At 32.5% G+C, this 18,889-nt stretch overlaps 1 protein-coding gene across 2 annotated transcripts; it reads right to left on the bottom strand.

Moving 5' to 3' along the window:
- Nucleotides 1-210: 210 nt before the first annotated feature.
- LOC132750866 (leucine dehydrogenase-like) lies at nt 211-18,816 on the bottom strand. Of its 2 annotated transcripts, XM_060740925.1 has the most exons (11): nt 18,229-18,816; nt 16,971-17,077; nt 16,000-16,118; nt 14,899-15,024; nt 14,237-14,329; nt 13,148-13,254; nt 11,020-11,115; nt 7,387-7,425; nt 4,184-4,327; nt 1,785-1,874; nt 211-540 (listed from the first exon to the last, which is right to left on the bottom strand). In XM_060740925.1, exons 1-11 carry the CDS (start codon nt 18,703-18,705, stop codon nt 319-321), a joined length of 1,620 nt encoding a protein of 539 aa, XP_060596908.1. In that variant the 5' UTR covers nt 18,706-18,816; the 3' UTR covers nt 211-318. The 2 variants fall into 2 exon arrangements, with proteins under 2 accessions (XP_060596908.1, XP_060596909.1); XM_060740926.1 differs by lacking the exon at nt 7,387-7,425 and having other exon boundaries at nt 18,229-18,815.
- Nucleotides 18,817-18,889: the final 73 nt, after the last annotated feature.

The following is an 18,889-nucleotide window of genomic DNA, read 5'->3' as shown; positions in this document are numbered from 1 at the left end:
AGCAAACCTTCATGATTTCTTGTGGCGAGACAAAAAAAAGTTATATCTTGTTTGTTTACTTTATTTTGAGCTTATTCCGTATGGTGGGATGAAACCATTAACATCTGTTGTGTTTTGTTACTTTCCATATTTCATAATTCTTGCCTACATTTGTGTTTTATCTTTTTCACCTATCCGCCAAGTCACACAAAATTATTTTCGAGCAAGAAAAATGGAAAAAAATAGACGCCATACAACTGAGATTCTTGACAGATATTTACTACTTCCTTCCTACCAGTAAACTATTAACTCTCACAGATCACTTTATTGAGCAATATTCTAAACCAACTGGTCCCCATTAAACCCCCAACGAGTGTTCCAAAAATCTTTCCCCTCGTGCCAACCGGATTTCACCAGACCTTGAATTATTCTTTGAGTCCGGTGCGGGTATAGAGGGTGAATCTCTCTACTCAGTTCCTCGCCAAGAATGTAAGCAGCTTTTTCTGGATGAATTTTCAATTTTGCAGCCATATTTAGAATTCTTAATGTTGTTTGATAAATCTGGAAAAAAATGGAATATAAATAAATGTCTGATAAATAATAAAGAAAATCTGCTGAAATTAAAACTGGAAATGATTTAACAAAATAGTTTGTTGCTCCTTGTTAACTGATTTTAAGACTAATGGAAAATTTCTTGTACCTTGCATGCATGTATTACTGCTGCAGATATTGGAAATATTTACATTAATTTTCTATTTTGATAGGTTGTAAGGCTTGTGACTGTGCAAAATTTTATTCCAACCAGCCTAATGTTCCTGAGCAATACAGGGGTCCCTGATTTGATCCTCAGATGTTTTGAAAAATTTCCAAAAAATTGATTTCTGATATGGAGTCGAATAGTCATTTGCCTCTTAACTCTGATTCAGATATTATATAGGATTACTTACTTGTCTGTCACTTGTGGAGAGATGGTAATTACTGGTAAGTTATTCAGGAAAGCTGGAGAAGTGAACTGACCTCGGAGATATGACCAAACAATTATCAAAAATTGGTAACAAACAATCCCACAAGCCTCCAGGGAGATTTTAGTTTGTTTGATTAGGTTTTACATTGTATCAACCTGGTATAGGTCATATGGCGACATTCCAGCTTTACTGGTTGAGAAATACCTCAGATGCCCTTCTGTACATTATTTCAGGCACAAACGGGCACCTGAGTAGAACCATCAATGTTCTGTAAGCTAGCTGGATAGCTTCCTCACATGAAAGAATCCAAAGTCCATATTGGGATTCGAACCCACAATGGTGAGGGGCAAGTGGTTTGAAGTCAATGACCTTAACCACTTGGCCACAGGCACCCTGGGAGATTTTAGTAGAATGATCAATTATACCTGCTGTAAAATGCATAAAGAAAATCTTAACAGAATTTCAGGACTTTTTTTTTTTTGAAGAATTAGGTTTGTAATCCTAGAAAGTACATGTATTTGCGCTTTTTAATTTACTAGGGCTTTTTTGCGGTGGGCACATTTCCGAATGTGTTTATAAGCAAGAAATCACCATCGTTATGAAATATACAAATCATTGTTATTGCACAAGTTTCTAGGAATATAAAATATGAATATAATGCCATTTGCTTATGCATGACAGCAAGGCTCAAGCAATATAAATGTGGAATATAGGCGAGGTGATCCAGTTACATTGTATTTCTTCAGTTCAAAAGGAGTGAATTTTCATCATAAAACTGACAGGTTTCTAATAAATAAAGTTATTACCCTCATAAAGAGGAGCCCTAACTCTCATACTTACTGAATGCTGCCACTCGGTGGAAAGATGGCGGTCTAGATCAGGATCTTCACCCATTCTACCATATGGTTCCAACAACTTACTCACAATTCCCTTAAATATAAATAATAATAATAATAAAGACTATATTTAAAGAGGCAACATAATTAGACAAGCCCAGTCTTCCCTATCAAAATGTACATATATACAAAGATTAAAACAAAGTTAAAAAAGGCCCCTAAAATTTCCAATTAAAATTGTGTTATAATCATTGATAGTCCAAATCATAAAGCATTTAATGATATACATGTATTCATCATGCAACAAAGCTAAAACGTGACACATGCCCTTGTAGTGAGGATAATGCTTGACATTAGAATCTGTGTTCGTTCTAGATGTTGAATATTTGTGCAAAATAATTTTTAAATCCATCAACAAATACCAAAGTTACAGAAAGACCATGAACTAGAAATGTGTCCATAGGACACTGATGCCCCCACACGCCACTGTTCTGTCAATCTTATGACTCTAGGTCAAATATTTTTTGGACTACATGTGCCACAAGTTTGAAAACTAAAAAATCAACAAAGGGCCATAATTCTGTTAAATTTGGTCGCAGCAAAAAATCCTTCCTTTACTACGATCTACACATTAAGGTTGTTAATCCCTGGAAGTTTAAGCAAAATCTACCATCCGGTTTAAGAGGAGTTGCGTTCACAAAATTTCTACATTGTATAAAGTGAAAAAATCAACAAAGGGCCATAATTCTGTTAAAATTTTGGTCGCAGCAAAATTCCTTCCTTTACTGCCAATCTACACCTTAAGGTTTCATCCCTGTAAGTTTAAGCAAAATCTGCCATTCGGTTTAAGAGGAGTTGCGTTCACAAAATTTCTACATAGTATAGAGTGAAAAAATCAACAAAGGGCCATAATTCTGTTAAATTTGGTCACAGCAAAAATTCCTTCCTTTTACTAGCATCTACACATTAAGGTTGTTCATCCCTGTAAGTTTAAGCAAAAAATCTGCCATCCGGTTTAAGAGGAGTTGCGTTCACAAATTTCTACATAGTATAGAGTGAAAAAATCAAACAAAGGGCCATAATTCTGTTAAATTTTGGTCACAGCAAAAAATTCCTTCCTTTACTGCCATCTACACATTAAGGTTGTTCATCCCTGGAAGTTTAAGCAAAATCTGCCATCGGTTTAAGAGGAGTTGCATTCACAAAATTTCTACCATAGTATATAGTGAAAAAAATCAACAAAGGGCCATAATTCTGTAAAATTTAGTCACAGCGAAAATTCTTTCCTTTACTACCATCTACACCATTAAGGTTGTTCATCCCTGTAAGTTTAAGCAAAATCTGCCATCCGGTTTAAGAGGAGTTGCGTTCACAAAAATTTCTATATAGTATCTAGTGAAAAAATCAACAAAGGGCCATAATTCTGTTAAATTTGGTCGCAGCAAAAAATTCCTTCCTTTACTACCATCTACACATTAAGGTTGTTCATCCCTGTAAGTTTAAGCAAAAATCTGCCATCCGGTTTAAGAGGAGTTGCGTTCACAAGATTTCTGGACGTACGGACGGACTGACGGACGGACGGACGGACGGACAAGTGCAACGCTATATGCTCCCACATTGTGGGGGCATAAAAATGAGAAGACTTCATTTATGACTTATGAATTCTATGTGTAACTTTACCATTTGTACAATGCAAATGGGTCATACCTGACATATATGCTGTCATACTGGCGAAAATTTGTGCTACATCATTTCAAAATTGGTCAGAAAATGCCAAAGTTGCAAAAGGACGTGAAAACTGGGCTCCCATGACCCTGACCTTTCAGCTTCAGACATGGGCCTTACATTTCAAGCTTCAGAGGAGTCAATTGCTTTTTAAAGAGGATTCAAGATTCAAAATCAAAATGGAATAGCCAACAGAACAAAACTTGGTGAGGCTGCACAGATTTACGGTCATGTACACAATATCCAAACTCTATAGAGGTGACGTAAGAAAATTTCTTTGCTACAAAATCAGCAACATATCATTCTGTTTTATAAATTTCAATCAAGTACTGTTCTATTAAGCATACAATCCATTACATATCATTTTATACAAGTAGCACTGCCAAGTTGGGACCACACAAGACTTTCTTATAACCATTCTAGACTTTTTCTTATTTCACATTGGACGAATATTGCAGTAAAGAACATCATTTTCCTGTACAAAACTATAATTCAAATTTCATATTTGACCTTGACAGTCAAGGTCATTAACATTTAAAATTTAATATTTGACCTTGACAGTCAAGGTCATTAACATTTAAAATTTAATATTTGACCTTGACAGTCAAGGTCATTATCATTTAACATAAAATCAGTAAATTACATATTTGAGCTTGACAATCAAAATTAGTAAATTACCATTCTATTTGGCACAACATCAGTAACATAGGTGATTTTTCTCTCCATTATTGCAATATGGTCCTCATCTGTATGAACAGGTAGATTACTGGCTCCACAAATTATCTTTGTATCTAACATTGGTATTGTTGTATCATTCAACACCTTTAAAAGAACAACAAATCAATCAATCACTTAATCAATGAAATCAATAAATAAATGAAGAATAAATAAGTAAATACATAAATAACAATAAAATAAATAAATAAATATATAAAATATAAATACATGTAACATAAATAAATAAAAATAAAATTCAAATAAATAAACAAGAAAGAATTTTCGAATTAAGTAGCTTCCAAAGGCAAAACTTACAACTTGTGAACTATTTGACAAAATATTTCAACTATTGTATTATCTGGGTACTTGAAACCCTTTGAGTTATTTATTAATAAGGAATGTAATAAAGTGTTTCTGTTAAATAAAGCATATGAATATTATTTAAATAATCCCTTACAGAAAAGCATATATTCCAATGCTATTTCAAACGGGACTTAGCTCTGATTTCAGGCCTGCAACTCTTTTATATTATGGAAATATACAAACCATTGTCTTAATATAAATCTAGGTACTTGGGCATGATTCTTAACAAAATGACATGCTTATTTCTGACATACAACTCTGTACCTGTTACTTAATAAATTATCATTAACTATGTATGGGAAGCTGTGTTCCCTATTACATATGAACTAAAGTTGATCTTTACTTAAAAAAAAACTGTCAGCTTTTTTAATGACACTATATATTCATATTGTGACCACCTACATGTATAGTGTGTAGAACTATAAACATAACAAATCTACTTTGTGTGCTGCCAAAACACGTTTATTTTATATTTACAAAGAGACTGTGTAGCAATTATCAATATTTTCTAATATCAAATTTGAGCATAGCAATTTAGTAGTTGTTTTGTATCTGGACAGCAATAATGACAGAAGATATATAAAAGTAAAAAGAGTACAAGACCTGTTTTCTGTGAGAGAGAATAAACATTTATAATTTTATTAATATCTAAAGAAAAATAACATCAAATTTAGTACATGCTGTAAGAAACTGTTTTGTTTGGTTGTTTTTTTTAAGACACACTGACACTTATTATGTTAGAGATATTACAAAAGAGACTTTCCAGCTTTACTTGTGGAAGAAGACCTCAGGTGCCCCTCCAAGCAAAATTCAAGACACAAGTGGGCATGCATTTACCCAAGCTAGTGTGATAACTTTAAATTCTATATCAAGTGACATATTAACATTAATGAAAATCCAATTAAAAAGGAAGGCATTATTGTTTGTTACAAGTATAATAGCAAATAATACCTATATGGATAAACATTTTCTGCTTATTTTTAACGGTTAAAATTTAAATAATTTAAAAAATGAATTTGTTCTCAGACGGTAAGCCTTGAGTAAGGTCAATCATAAATCACGTGATTATTTAACTTGACATTATGATTTTAAATGCAAAAATCATTATTTGCAAAGCATAAGTCATATGAATGCATTTTCATTTTTCTGATATCAAATAATTATGTTACAATGGTATTTTATATTTTATATATAGATTATTTATAGGTAAAATTTAAATATTTCTCGTATGGCTTTGTCTTGTCTTGAGAGTATGGAGTGAACAAATACAGAAACCCAATCGTGACATAAGTAATATATAATGCTCTTAACCCCCAGCAATGTTATATTTGTGAATTTTGTGGTCTCTATGATTGTGCAAACATATATCTCCGCTATTAGAACGCCATCGTTATGAAAAAATGAAAATTAATTGTTTCCATGGAAGTTTTTCGGAAAACAGTAACTAGGTAATTTCTTTGAACCTAAAGTGGTAAACAGTGTTTTCTGAAGTCAGGCACACTTTCAAAATATGATATAAAATATGGCACACAATTGTGAAGTATGACATCAATCCTGATATCAAATATGGCACCAAATTGTATTATATTAAATATGGCACCACACTGTCAAGAGTATAACATCCACAATGGCACCACATTGTGAAGTGTGACATCAAATACATGTACAGCATAACATTGCAAATTATGACATCAAATTTGACACCAGGTTTTAAAGAATGACACCATATAATGGCACCAAAGTGTTAATAATGGATCAAGAAGACAATGTGTGTAAATGACAGTCAGCCCATTAAAATGTTTGATGAAATGTTAATAGAGAATACAGGGTTGAAAATTTTCTGTTTATATTTCATATACATGTACACAAAGATAAGAAAAAAGTTAGTAAGATATTTCCGTGCAATTGGCTCCTGTGACATTTTGGTGCCAGCATTGTGTGATAATACATTGTGAATTTTTTGTATTTCTACATTTATAATCTAGCATGCTAGCTATATATTGCCAATGTAAAAAAACATCTTATTATGACGAATACATCTATTGTTTGGTATAGCACAAAAATTTTGTTTAACAGTATTTGGATCATTGTGGAGGTCACACTTAGCAAGAGCTATTCACTATAGAGCATTCCTGGATTCTGCACCAATATTAATCAGTTTTCTGGAAGCAACTTCTTCATATAGTAAAGGTAGATAACAATGACAATCATATGACAAACTATTATCAACCAAACCATCATAGAAATATACATATGCGCACTTGGCTCAAACTCGTGAGTCTATGGTATGTAGACCTAATGCTCTACAAACTGAGCTATCTTTGGAAGCCAAATTAAGATTATGGTAATATGACTGTGTTATGTAATGAGGCAGTGATTGGTGAACTAGTTTTTTAAAGGCACATTATTAAGTCTCAAAAAATGCAAATATTTTTATTTTGTATAAGCTTATTAAATGGTGTCTTCTTTCTAAAAGTTACAAATTGGCTATACAGCTGTCTTTAGTCTTGTCTCTTCTGTGTTTTGGCATTTAGTACATTGATAGTGAAAGTAATTTGTATAGAAGTAAAAAATATCATTTTGCTTAATTTTACTAGCACCTTTATCACATATTATTTCACATTTGACACCATTTTCTTCAGGTGATCAACATGTTCTAAATCCATTATAACAACATTATAGAGAACAAGCTTGCCCCTTAGATACAAAGACATTTTTATTCATTACTGAGGTATAATGTGCCTTTAAAAACACACAAGCAGGTTTCCAAGCACTCATACACAGCATATAACAATAATAACCTCTCTGAGACTGCTACCATCTTTGCCCCATGCAAATGCCTTAAAATGATAATTTGTCAATTATAAAGTCATGTAAATCATATAAATTATTTCTAGTATAATTTCACTTTGTTTTTATGATTGGTTATAATACAAATTTTCAACACAAATCTTTAGCTGAAAAGGAATTTATCAATTAAAAGAAAAAAATATATTAAGTTTCTTTACCATGACATCAACAATCTAAAATTTTATGATATCCCGTAAAATTATACCTTCATTCTCTGTAGGTTTCAATTTCATTAAATCTTTTCTATCAGCATATTAGAATTGAACTTATTTAAGGATCATATATATATGTTAATAACTTAAGGTAGACCATGGGTAATTCATTACCTCCACTTTGAAGAGTATTCAAATAGGCTACAATTGCTTGCAAACTACATTGAAATTGTGGGGCGTGGGTTCAAACCCAAGGAGGGGCAACTTTTTTTTTCTTTCTTTTTTTTCTTTTTAACATTATTTATATATCTCTCTGATCCCTTATGGAAGAAAAAAGGGTTTGATTTAAATTAAATAATTATTGTAGGTATTTATTTGCTAAATAATGACAAAATTTATAGCAAATATGATACCAGATATTTTCAAAGTTTAATAAAATAAAAAGTACACGGTAAAAGTATTTTATATTTCTCATGACCAACCAATGTACCTTTAAGAAAATTTAGGCAAACTTTGAAAGCAGCCCCTCATTATGGTAAATTTTAGGAATATTTTGAATAAGGCATTTTAGATAGGGAAATGGTAAAATAAGTGTTTAAAGTGGGTTGGGTAGTGTAACATTTTTATACATATTAAGAACATTTTGTTTAGAAAAAACATTTTGCTTGTGTAACTTGTTACCTGAATGTTATTATTTGTTTCTTAACAATGGGCAATAGAAAAACATATAATGATGATATTACAGGTTATTTAGAGTTTCCTTATTTCTGAAAATAAGCCCTTCTAATGGCAAAGTCTTAGTTCAGAAATATGTCCATAACTCATAAACCGAACGGTAAATTTTATTTAAATTTTGCATACAGGTGACCTTGAAGACATATAGCTGTCCTATGTTGTATATTTTACAGTTCCTTATGGTTCCCATTACCCATGGTCTACCTTAATATCTACATGTATTTACTAAATCTGTGTATAAGCATTGTCAGATATATTATCAGTTCAATGAAACATGCCCATTAATAAATGAACTTGCAGAACAAGTTTATAAGGATCGAACTCTGGCTGCTTGGACAGACCAGAATATGGAGCTTCAGGGTATCTGCCAAGTTTTAAAGAGTTACCAGAGAGATAGATATTCCAGTCTGTTATGACAGCCGGTGTTTGATTCATTTTCTTGCATATTACTTGTTTATTATTTTTTGAACTTCTTTCATTACTGCAAAATGATGTCATTTAAAGAATGCGATTCATTTATAAAAACATGAGGGAATGACGTCATTTAAAGCACAAAACTTGGGGGTGTAAGACAGGTTTTTCTAGCACCGGTGAAAATAATATGAGCCGTGTCACGACAAAACCAACATATTGGGTTTGCGACAAGCATGGATCCAGACCAGCCTGCGCATCCGCGCAGTCTGATCAGGATCCATGCTGTTTGCTTATCAACTCTATTACAAGTGGAGAAACTGACAGCGAACAGCATGGATCCTGATTAGACTGCGCAGGCTGGTCTGGATCCATGCTGGTCGCAAACCCAATACGTTGGTTTTGTCGTGAGGCGGCTCATATGATCTTGTCTGATATGCAAGAAATAATATCGCAACTTGTTTGTTAGTCAGTCTATATTATTAGTATCTCAATTCACTGATTTGTTAGTAATATTTAACTTTCGAACGCATCTAGATTCTGTAAGACTGTATATCTTTTTTAATGCAAGAATTAGCCAATTCCTCCAAATATTTTAACTGACCAACAGATGCAACACAAATGGTGCACAGCATATTGTTTTATATGTGGTATGCTGGACCATTCATAACAGTCTGAGGTATATTAAGCTTTTCCTAAAGAGCTATGAGGCAAATTTTAAAACAAAGAACAATAACAACAGATTGAAAGCTCAACTACTAAATAGTTATTGCATTAACAGATAGAAAACTATGATTCTATGGTGGCTTGTTAGCGCCCTATACACATTTTTCATGTGGCAAAGTGAAAATTATCATGTCACTTTGGATAATTCTTATGGTAATGCAAAAAGAGCAGAATTACGAAACTACTTAAACAAGCCAAGCATACTGTAACCCAATTAATATTCGCGAATACAAATTTTCGCGTTTTGCCGAGGTCGGACATATTCGCGAATATTAATTTCCGCGTTTTCTTGATTTCCGAAAAAAATATATTCGCGGATTGAAAAGTCTGATGGGGCCGTAAAATCAATTAGCCGACTATTAATCTTCAATAATTGAGGTCATTATTGGTGTCTTAAATGGGATTAACAATACGCTAGCCTTATATTGTATTGGTAAGTGAATTGTGATCACAATTCAGCAAAACAATTTCTCTATATATGTACATGTACGCATCGTTCGTCCTCATTTCTAAACATGTCGTCAAAAGGGTAGTTCCCTCAGATTGCAGGGATGTTTCGGCATCGTTTTTGCCTGATCATGATCTGGAAAGCACACCAGAAAAGAAAAAAAATGACTAAAGCGGCAAACGAAGCTGTATTTGAAATTTTATCACCAAAGGGGGGTGTAAAGCGTAAACGTGAAAGTTACGGACATTATGATAGTGAACGGAGAGCAAAGATTGCCAAATATGCGTGGCAATATTCATAACAATTCATTACTTCCTAACAGGTGCCCGTAAAATTCGAATATATCCGGCCAAGTAGCTTTGCATGAACAAGGTCTAAAATAAAAATTTCTCTCCAATTTATTCGCGAAATCGTGCGGACTTATTCGCGCAAACAAATATTCGCGCTTCGCGGCCATCCGCGAATAAAGCGAATATTAATTGGTCGCGAATATTCGTTGGGTTACAGTAACCTTGACAATCTTTTATACTTGTCACCTTTTCATTCCGCTACATCGAATGTGTACTTGGCATAGTCACCATAGAAAACAGAAATTATTACAATCATAATTATCCAAGTATAATTTTCATGCAAAAACAAACAACATTTTGTCTACATTTGTGTACAAACATTGTACAATAAGATATTAACAAGTTTTCAATTATAATTACAAAACATTTCCAGTAGTCACATGATTAAAAATTTATGTCCAAGAAAAAATGTTAGTATGTTTGAAAGTATGTTTCATTGCAAACTATACAGAGAACAACTGCAAGTGAAACAGCACATTTCACCCATAGGTCAGTAAGCAATCATCATTCAAGTTATAGACTCATGGGCAAAAATACACTGTTTTTATTGTTCATGAACCTTTGCATTTAACACTTACTGCAGCTTTGACCCATCAACTATTTCTGTGTGTTTATCATACTATGTGACACAGTAGAACCATTGCTGCGCCATAACTGAGATGAAAAATTTATGACTTTTTGCAAAATATTTGTTTTTTTGTTTGGTTTTTTTCTTAAGTTTTTCAGGTCATAAAAATAAAACACTAGAATACTATAACTTACTTTTCCACGAGCACATGGTGAGAAGATATCACATTTTGTACGGAATATGCTTGTATCTTCAAATGATACTTTTGATATTGTTAATCTTCCATCAGCCTGAAATTCCATAGAAAAACCTGTTTATCTTCAAACAATGAGTCTGAAAACTACATATTGCATTTGAATGTTACAAATTGTAAAAGAACATAGTTATGTGTAGACCCACCGACGTTCCATAAGCTACAGAGTGTCCCCCCCCAAAAAAAACAACCTTGAAATCTAAATAATTTTGTTTCAACTATTTAGATTTTAAGTGAACAATACACCATTTTAAAGGATAATCAATGAAGTTTTTATATTAGTTTGTAAAAACAGCCCTACAACTTGTAACATTTTAACGTCATGATGTCATTTCCGAAATAACGTATTTTTAAAAATGGCGCTTTTTAAGCCACATCAGCGTATTGTAATTAGATAGCATCCTCACATGACAGAATCAAAAGTCGCTAGTGGGATTCCAACCTACAGAGGTTATGGGCAAGTGTGTTGAAGCCAACGACTTTAATGGATTAATCACTCTTAATGATTTCTGAATTGATCAAAATCATTAAACGTCTTTCAATTTAATGGTCGGAGAGATAACTCTGACCCATAGATAACCCTGACACTTAATAAATATAATTGTTATAACTTCGTTTTTCAACAAACAAGCACATGGTCACCTAGTAGTATAGGAATAGGACAGCATTGTGATGATTTTTTATAATTTGGTAAACTTTTTAATGTTTTTCAAATAACCTAAACTTTTCGTAGGCAAAAACTGCTTCAAAACGTTCTTTTTACTAAATTACAATAAGGAAGTTAGAATTGTATGGACCGCAGGCCACTGACTTAAGAAAGATTTTTGAAAAATTGTTTAAATGTTAACAAAAAATAGATAAAACGTATAATATATTTTACTTAAAAATTTATGTGTCGACTTTATCTACTGTTGTGGTGTAAATAGACCATGTTTTGTATACCTCATTCAGGAACTTAAAGTACCTGATTCCATTTTCATACTTAATTTTAGTAGTGTAATGTACTGGGCAGGAACCAGTTTCCGGACAGAATTCGAGTTTTTTTAATTGTCTTTTTTTTAATAACAAACATGCATTAATAAAACTAACATACCAGAAACCTGAGCTCTAACTACGTCCAATAACACAATTAATACTGTCTGGTGAGTGGTGACGTAAGCAATGTACAAACTGAAGGGTTTAATTAGGTCATCAAAAGTGTAAATTGTTCACTCTTGCAGAACCAGTTTCCGGACATATATTAAGCTGCTATTCATATCTGTTTTTAACTGATAATTTTTCTAATATAACAAAAAATTTCTTCTCACATATTAGCTTTCTTATATAATTAAGCTGATATACTGAAAAATGTTTATGATAGGAAAAATAACGATCATGTGATGGGTCTCGGAATGACTGAAAAGTGAAACGGAAATTTTTGTGTGTACGGCAGCAACGAAGTGCGAAAGAGGAGTAAACCTAGCTAAACACCATTTTCCGATACGTTACAGATTTAGCTCTGGGGAATTACACCCAATAAACTTCGAATGAAGTACATTGTGCATTAATTGCTACCCCAAATTATATCCCGAAATAAACAAAATATTGCGCATGCGCAGAACAAATTACATGCCCCAAAGGGATATAAGGCTGTTTTTAAAACACAGGTAAGATATCCTCACTAAATTTTAATGATGTATCAACTTGGAAGGAAGTTTATTTCTCAAACAATCAAACCAAGCATCTTCATGACATATAATACCGATCGTCATCGATAAAGCCAAAATTAAGCCGTTATAATACTTGTCCGGAAACTGGTATTGTCCGGAAACTGGTTCCTGCCCAGTAAAGTCTTTGAACTGAACTTTGTTTAGGTTGTGCAATATATAAAATAACCAGGATGATTAATTAAGATATTGCAAAAAATGTGTGATTTAGTGTCGAAGTTATCTCTCCTACCAGTAACATTCACTGACAAAAAAAACCAAAAAACTTTTCTAAATTGATTAATTTGAGTGACAGATATCATTTATATCTCACTAATAAAACTCAGTATTTCACTAATTATTCCACACTGACATATATTTTACCTTAGATGCAAACATGTCCTTGACATCCGATATTGTCATACTGTTACACTCTGTCACATAGATATGTTTAACATTCTTCCTTAACAACTCATCTATAATTACTTGACCTATAAAAATTATAAAGGAAGAAAGATCACTTAATGTTATAAGAATGATATAGAAGACAAATTTGTTAATTAAAATGTAGGAAATCAATAAACTAACCTTTCTACCATATTTCATTTATCATACAGAAATATATTTAATCATGAATTAATGAAGGGAAGTAAATGCTAAAATATTGGTTATGTAAAATTACATAGGTTATTCCCCTTCATTTGTCACACTATAACTGTGGTTTTCTTTTTGTGGATTCTACTGATAGGCCTCAAAATGTATTGTAGCTAAATTTGATAATGTTAGGTAAAGATAGACAAATTCTTGAGTGTTAAATATGTATATTCAAATGTTTTTTTCAGTTATTTCCTGTCTCATTAAACATTCTCACATTGCATAAACCATTATTTTTCAGTTATATACATTCATGTCATATGTCATTTATGTATTATATGTTGTATTTGTATATTTCATATAGTGATGAGCTTGCTATGCTTAAACCAAGTGATAAATTTTCTGTTCTGTAAAAATGATATACCTTATACTATGCATGAATCTAAAATGTTATTAAATATTATTCTATACAAAAAATGACACATTTTTAAATATTTGTTTCATATATCCAATATTATTCCATACACAAAATGGTTAAGATAATTTCTCTTGAATTAAGGCAAGGGTATGTTAAGTACTTTTGACATGTACAGAATTACATCTACAATGTAACTACCTTTAGAAGACAACAAAGTTTGATTGTTGTTGAGAGGGTGTTACTACAGAGAGGTTATCTACTGCTGTGAAGTCTTTCTTTGGGTGGAACTGATACTGTATTTGTACAGAGATTATTTCTCTGCATTGGTGAACCTATATTCCAATCCAGTCAAGTTTGGTTAAAACTCATAATCGGTCACATGACACTCATAATCAGTTGAAGTCATGGGCAATTTTGTTACTATATATAGTAACAAGAGTATTAATATTGTAAATATTTACCAACATTCCCTGCACCCTGTATTGCTACAGTTTTCCCCTCTAAAGATCCCATTTCCAAAAACTCTATAGCTGCCTCCATTGCTTTCACGACACCTGAAAATAACATACACAATTTCTCACCTACAATGTTTCACCAATAAATAATGATTTTCCTCAAGGGGAATACTGTAAATCATCAAAAATACTTAAAGCAAACTGATTAGTCTCAATAATAAATAACAGACTGGGTAACTCACATAATCCATTTTAAACAAATGAGTGTAAATCATTATCTGTGTCGGGAAAAATATCTCCTAATCCAATGCCAAAAGCCAAGTTTAAATAAGGAGTTGGGGGGAGATGCTGGGGAATAACTGGCCAAATCCATTTTAAAAAGATGAGAACAAAGGGTGATACTCAACAATTTTTTGTGTAAACAGACAAGCTAAAAAGGGGAAGTTACTTATTAATTGTAAATGCTAAATCCAATTAAAACAACTGAATTTACAAACACAGCAAAATGAACACAGTAATCACAACTGTTCAGCCCTTTCTTTAAGTCTTTGGAAAATGACATAATGGATATGAAGTTAAGATAGTGTAAATTGATGACCTTATAAAGCAGGCATATCTAACACTATTTTGTGTGGACGTATGTGTATTGATAGGGGGAATTTACTCACCTAATCCAGTGTAAACAGATGAGTTGACTGAGCCACCATAAAATGGTGTAACATTGGAAACATATCTACTCTGTGTGAACATGGTATCTATGTCTGGTACTGAGCTTCCAATACCAACACCAGCAACTGAAAAACAATGCAGACTGTCACCTTATATTTAATGTACACATGTTTGATGTTTTTAACAGACTGTTTGAAATTTATACAAATCAGTTAGGAAAAAGCTGGATCCCGATTGTTTTCCTTTTCCAGTTAATCATAAGACCATGATATTTGTATCCCCTTCAGTGGTGTTAAGCTATATATAACTCGCAAATTATTCAGTAAAAACTTTCAATTGGAAATGTGTCCATATGACATAGATGCCCCCACATTCCACTCTTTTGCCAGTCAACAGAGCAACTGTGTGACAGCATGATGGATGGACAAGGACAAAAAAAAAACAAAAAAAAACTACGCACTCCTATTGTTTTCAGAAAATATCATTTCTTAAAATGTAACATTGATTCTGCCCCTAGATATAGCTTTACATGTATAGTCATTAAAACATCCAGATTTTTGCTATTTGTTTTCTATTTGTTCAATTTAGAAGTTATGTACATTTAAAGAACTTTTGCAACAACTTCTTTAAGTCAAAGAAATGTTACCTAAACCTGCAGTAGCTTAAAGAGCCTTTGTCGCTACCTGAACAGACTCAGTTGAAAAATGCTTAATTTTCAATAGTTGTAATTCTGGAACTCAGCAAATCAGGGTTTTTCCAAACTAATCCCCCGGTACAAACAAACTTTTCACCATTATAGTTTAAAGGTGCACTACTGTTCACAATGAATTTATCAACGTGTAATGCTTATTTAGTAAAAGTTTGTTTGAACCCCCAAATTAGCTGGGTAAACCCAAATTAGCTGGGTAAACCCAAAATAAGTTTCATTCCGGAGAAAGTCTTTTAGACTGCTCCAAATTCACAGCAGAGTATCGGATGCCATATCATCTAAATAAAATTAAGCAGGGTAGGTATGTTTTCTTTCATTACAAAAAAACCCACTACAACATAAAATAATTACTGGAAATTGTTATAAAAATTATCTTTTAGAACTTGATTACCCATGCAGCCATTGAGTGAGGTCAGAAAATCACCAAAATCCAAGAAAACTTTCCTCCTAAATTCTGGATCAAACTGTCTGCTTACAGGAGCTAATACAAATCCTTTACCTCCACCTGCCCTGAAATTACAATGTTTATGTTAAATACATGTATCTATACAGTAGAATTGTTACTTTAAATCACTTAGAACTAAGACTTTTCTGTCAATAAGATAAAATTTTCAACAACTCAAAATTAAGACCATTCTTTCAATTAGATACATGTAGATTTAAACTCGAAATTATGACTATTGTGTCAAAAGACAGAGTTTAAGTAACTTAAAATCAAGACTACAATGTAAATTATATTCTAAGTAGCATAAAATTCAGACTTTTCTGTCAATAAGACTGATTTTATGCACTCATAAAATTATCATTTATTAATAAGACAAATTTTAAGTAACTTAAAAATAAGAACATTCTGTGAATAAACTGGATTTTAATTAATCGATTTAAAATTAGGGCCATTCTGTAAATAAGACAGGCTTTAGCTAGCTAAATCATAAAAGCTAGCACAGTCTTTAGAAGACAAATATCTATGCTGTCTCTAAATGTGACATTGGCGTATGTTTTAAAATTCTGGTTTTTTCATGTGACTAATCTTCTATTTGGAGTTGACATTAAATTTTTTGCAAATGGCAAAATTACACTTCAGACATTATTGGACAGATGCACAGATGTTCAGCCGAAATGCAATAAGGGGCCATTTCTTTTATTATTTTTTTTTGTTTAATAGGGGGCCAATGGCCCCTTATTCTTTTTCAACAGAATAAACTCTTATGTTCTCTTTTGTTCTATTTACAGTAAGATGGCTCCCTAACCCTGTTTGTTTGGACTAACACTAGCTGGCTAACACACAACACTTTAAATACCAAGTAATGATGTCAAGCTAGCATAAAATTGAAAGTGGGCTTGAGAAGCATTGATACCTACCACATTCCTGCGAGGGCAGACTTTATACCAAGTCCTTTAGAAAATTTATTTCCATCTAAGATTAATTCTGCCATGGAACTAATTGCTCTGTAATCAACACCACCCACCTAATGAAATCAGAAATAAATAAACAAATATATAATATCATTAATGAAGATATTTCATTATGTGTTGAACATACATGTATGAGCAGATGGTATAGAATAAGTGGTCATAAACGGTTTCACAAAATCTCAAAAATATCAACAGTTTATCTACATTGTATATCTACTTTAGAAATAATTAATGTTGATATATTCTATCAGTCACAGAATATGATAAGGCTACATGTATGTTAAGTATAGACAATTCTGCCTTTTCTTTTGCTAAAAACATTTCCAATTACTGATTATTGATTACCTCATGTTCAGTGGTAAATTTCATAGTGTTCTGGCAATAATTGGCGTCAATAGATGCCTGATCAATTTTTGCTGGCTAGTTGTTGTTAATATTTTTTGCTCAGCAAGATACAGGGGTTCATGTAAATAATTAATCTCAAGCCGCAGGGGTTCATGTAAATAATTAATCTCTTCACTGATTTTAATTATTGCTGATTTGCAACATACATGTAGATTTACCAATAGAAGGATTAGTGTCATAAATTCCTGTTTATTACTATAACCTCTTGGGACAATTGAAAACACAACATCTACAATTAAGGTAATTTCATATTAACTTGAAAAAAAGATGTCATAAAATTGTAATAAATCTTGAAAAGGAGATACTGTTTCAGATTTCCTTTTTCATCAGGACATAAATTAATTTAGTCAAAATATATTGATGTGTTATAGCACAATATCTTGCCGCATAGTACAATTAGTTGGACTAGACATAAGTTATCCCTGGGACACCTCCAATAAAAGTACCTTGCTGCAATGATTTTGAAGCGGTATGATGTACATAGGAAGCATTATGACGTACATAAAGTTACTTGATTTCAAGAGCAATAATGGAGGTCCAAGACATTATGGCATGTATGATTAACTCCGGTTGACCTGTCAGCAATGGACCTTTCCGGTTTTTCGTAGCGGAACCTTTAGCCACACCTTTTCCATTCATTGCTAGGTCAACTGCTCACAAACAGTATCACAAACATAAGCACGTGCTCTTTTGTGCAAACCAGGTCAACCAGTGACTATGTATTATCTCAGAGTAGCGATTGGATAACAAGTTAGCCAATTTACATAAAACTGTAAACACCGGAAAGGTCCATACTTACCCCTTGACCCCTATCCGTCCTCCACAGAAACACAGACATCAGACAATCTGACCTTGTCCCAGAGTAAAAGAATATTGCCTCATGTTCAAAGTCAAGAGACTTTAATTCAGACTCTGGAATCAGCTCTTTCAACTCATCATGTGAATATTTCACATTGCCTTCCTCACTTATTATGTAACAGCGGGATATCTTTTTGTCTTTCAACTTTTCCTGGAATTCAGCAGGTAACATTTTATGAAGATCATTGGATGACGTATCTGAACTGCAACATCTTACTTGATTAAAATCTGTATTCATCCTGTATCTAAAGTTATCTTTGAGACATTTAAATTGTAGGCTCTCAGACTTGGTAAATGGTTTTGAAATAAGCTCATGTTGACAAGTGAATTGCAATGGTTTCTCTACTACAGAAATAAATGACAGTTGTCGCGAATGATTCCTGCAAAGTGGTTTGATGGATTTCAACACAAATCTCATATTTTTAACAGCAGATCGTTCTATAGATTTGGGTTAAATTACTCATGAATAAATCTGGAATTCCCTTCAATTCTGTTGACATTGATTAGAAATCACGCATCGTTTTGAACGAAATTTTATCAAAATAAAAATGTCAAAAACACGTAGAAAATAATAGCCGTGGAATCAAAATCTATTTTATTTT

This window comes from Ruditapes philippinarum, unplaced genomic scaffold, assembly GCF_026571515.1.
Source record: "Ruditapes philippinarum isolate M1 unplaced genomic scaffold, ASM2657151v2 ctg4893_1_1_1_1, whole genome shotgun sequence".
Lineage (NCBI taxonomy): Eukaryota > Metazoa > Mollusca > Bivalvia > Venerida > Veneridae > Ruditapes > Ruditapes philippinarum.
This window is presented reverse-complemented; position numbering and strand designations above follow the sequence as displayed.

Coding starts and splice junctions, on each gene's coding strand:
- LOC132750866 (XM_060740925.1), bottom strand. CDS start 18,705: ATGAGATTTGTGTTGAAATCCATCAAACCACTTTGCAGGAATCATTCG. Junction 13,255..14,236: donor ACAGGGTGCAGGGAATGTTG/GTAAATATTTAC, acceptor TAATTTTTATAG/GTCAAGTAATTATAGATGAG. Junction 7,426..11,019: donor CACCATGTGCTCGTGGAAAA/GTAAGTTATAGT, acceptor TATCATTTTAAG/GCATTTGCATGGGGCAAAGA.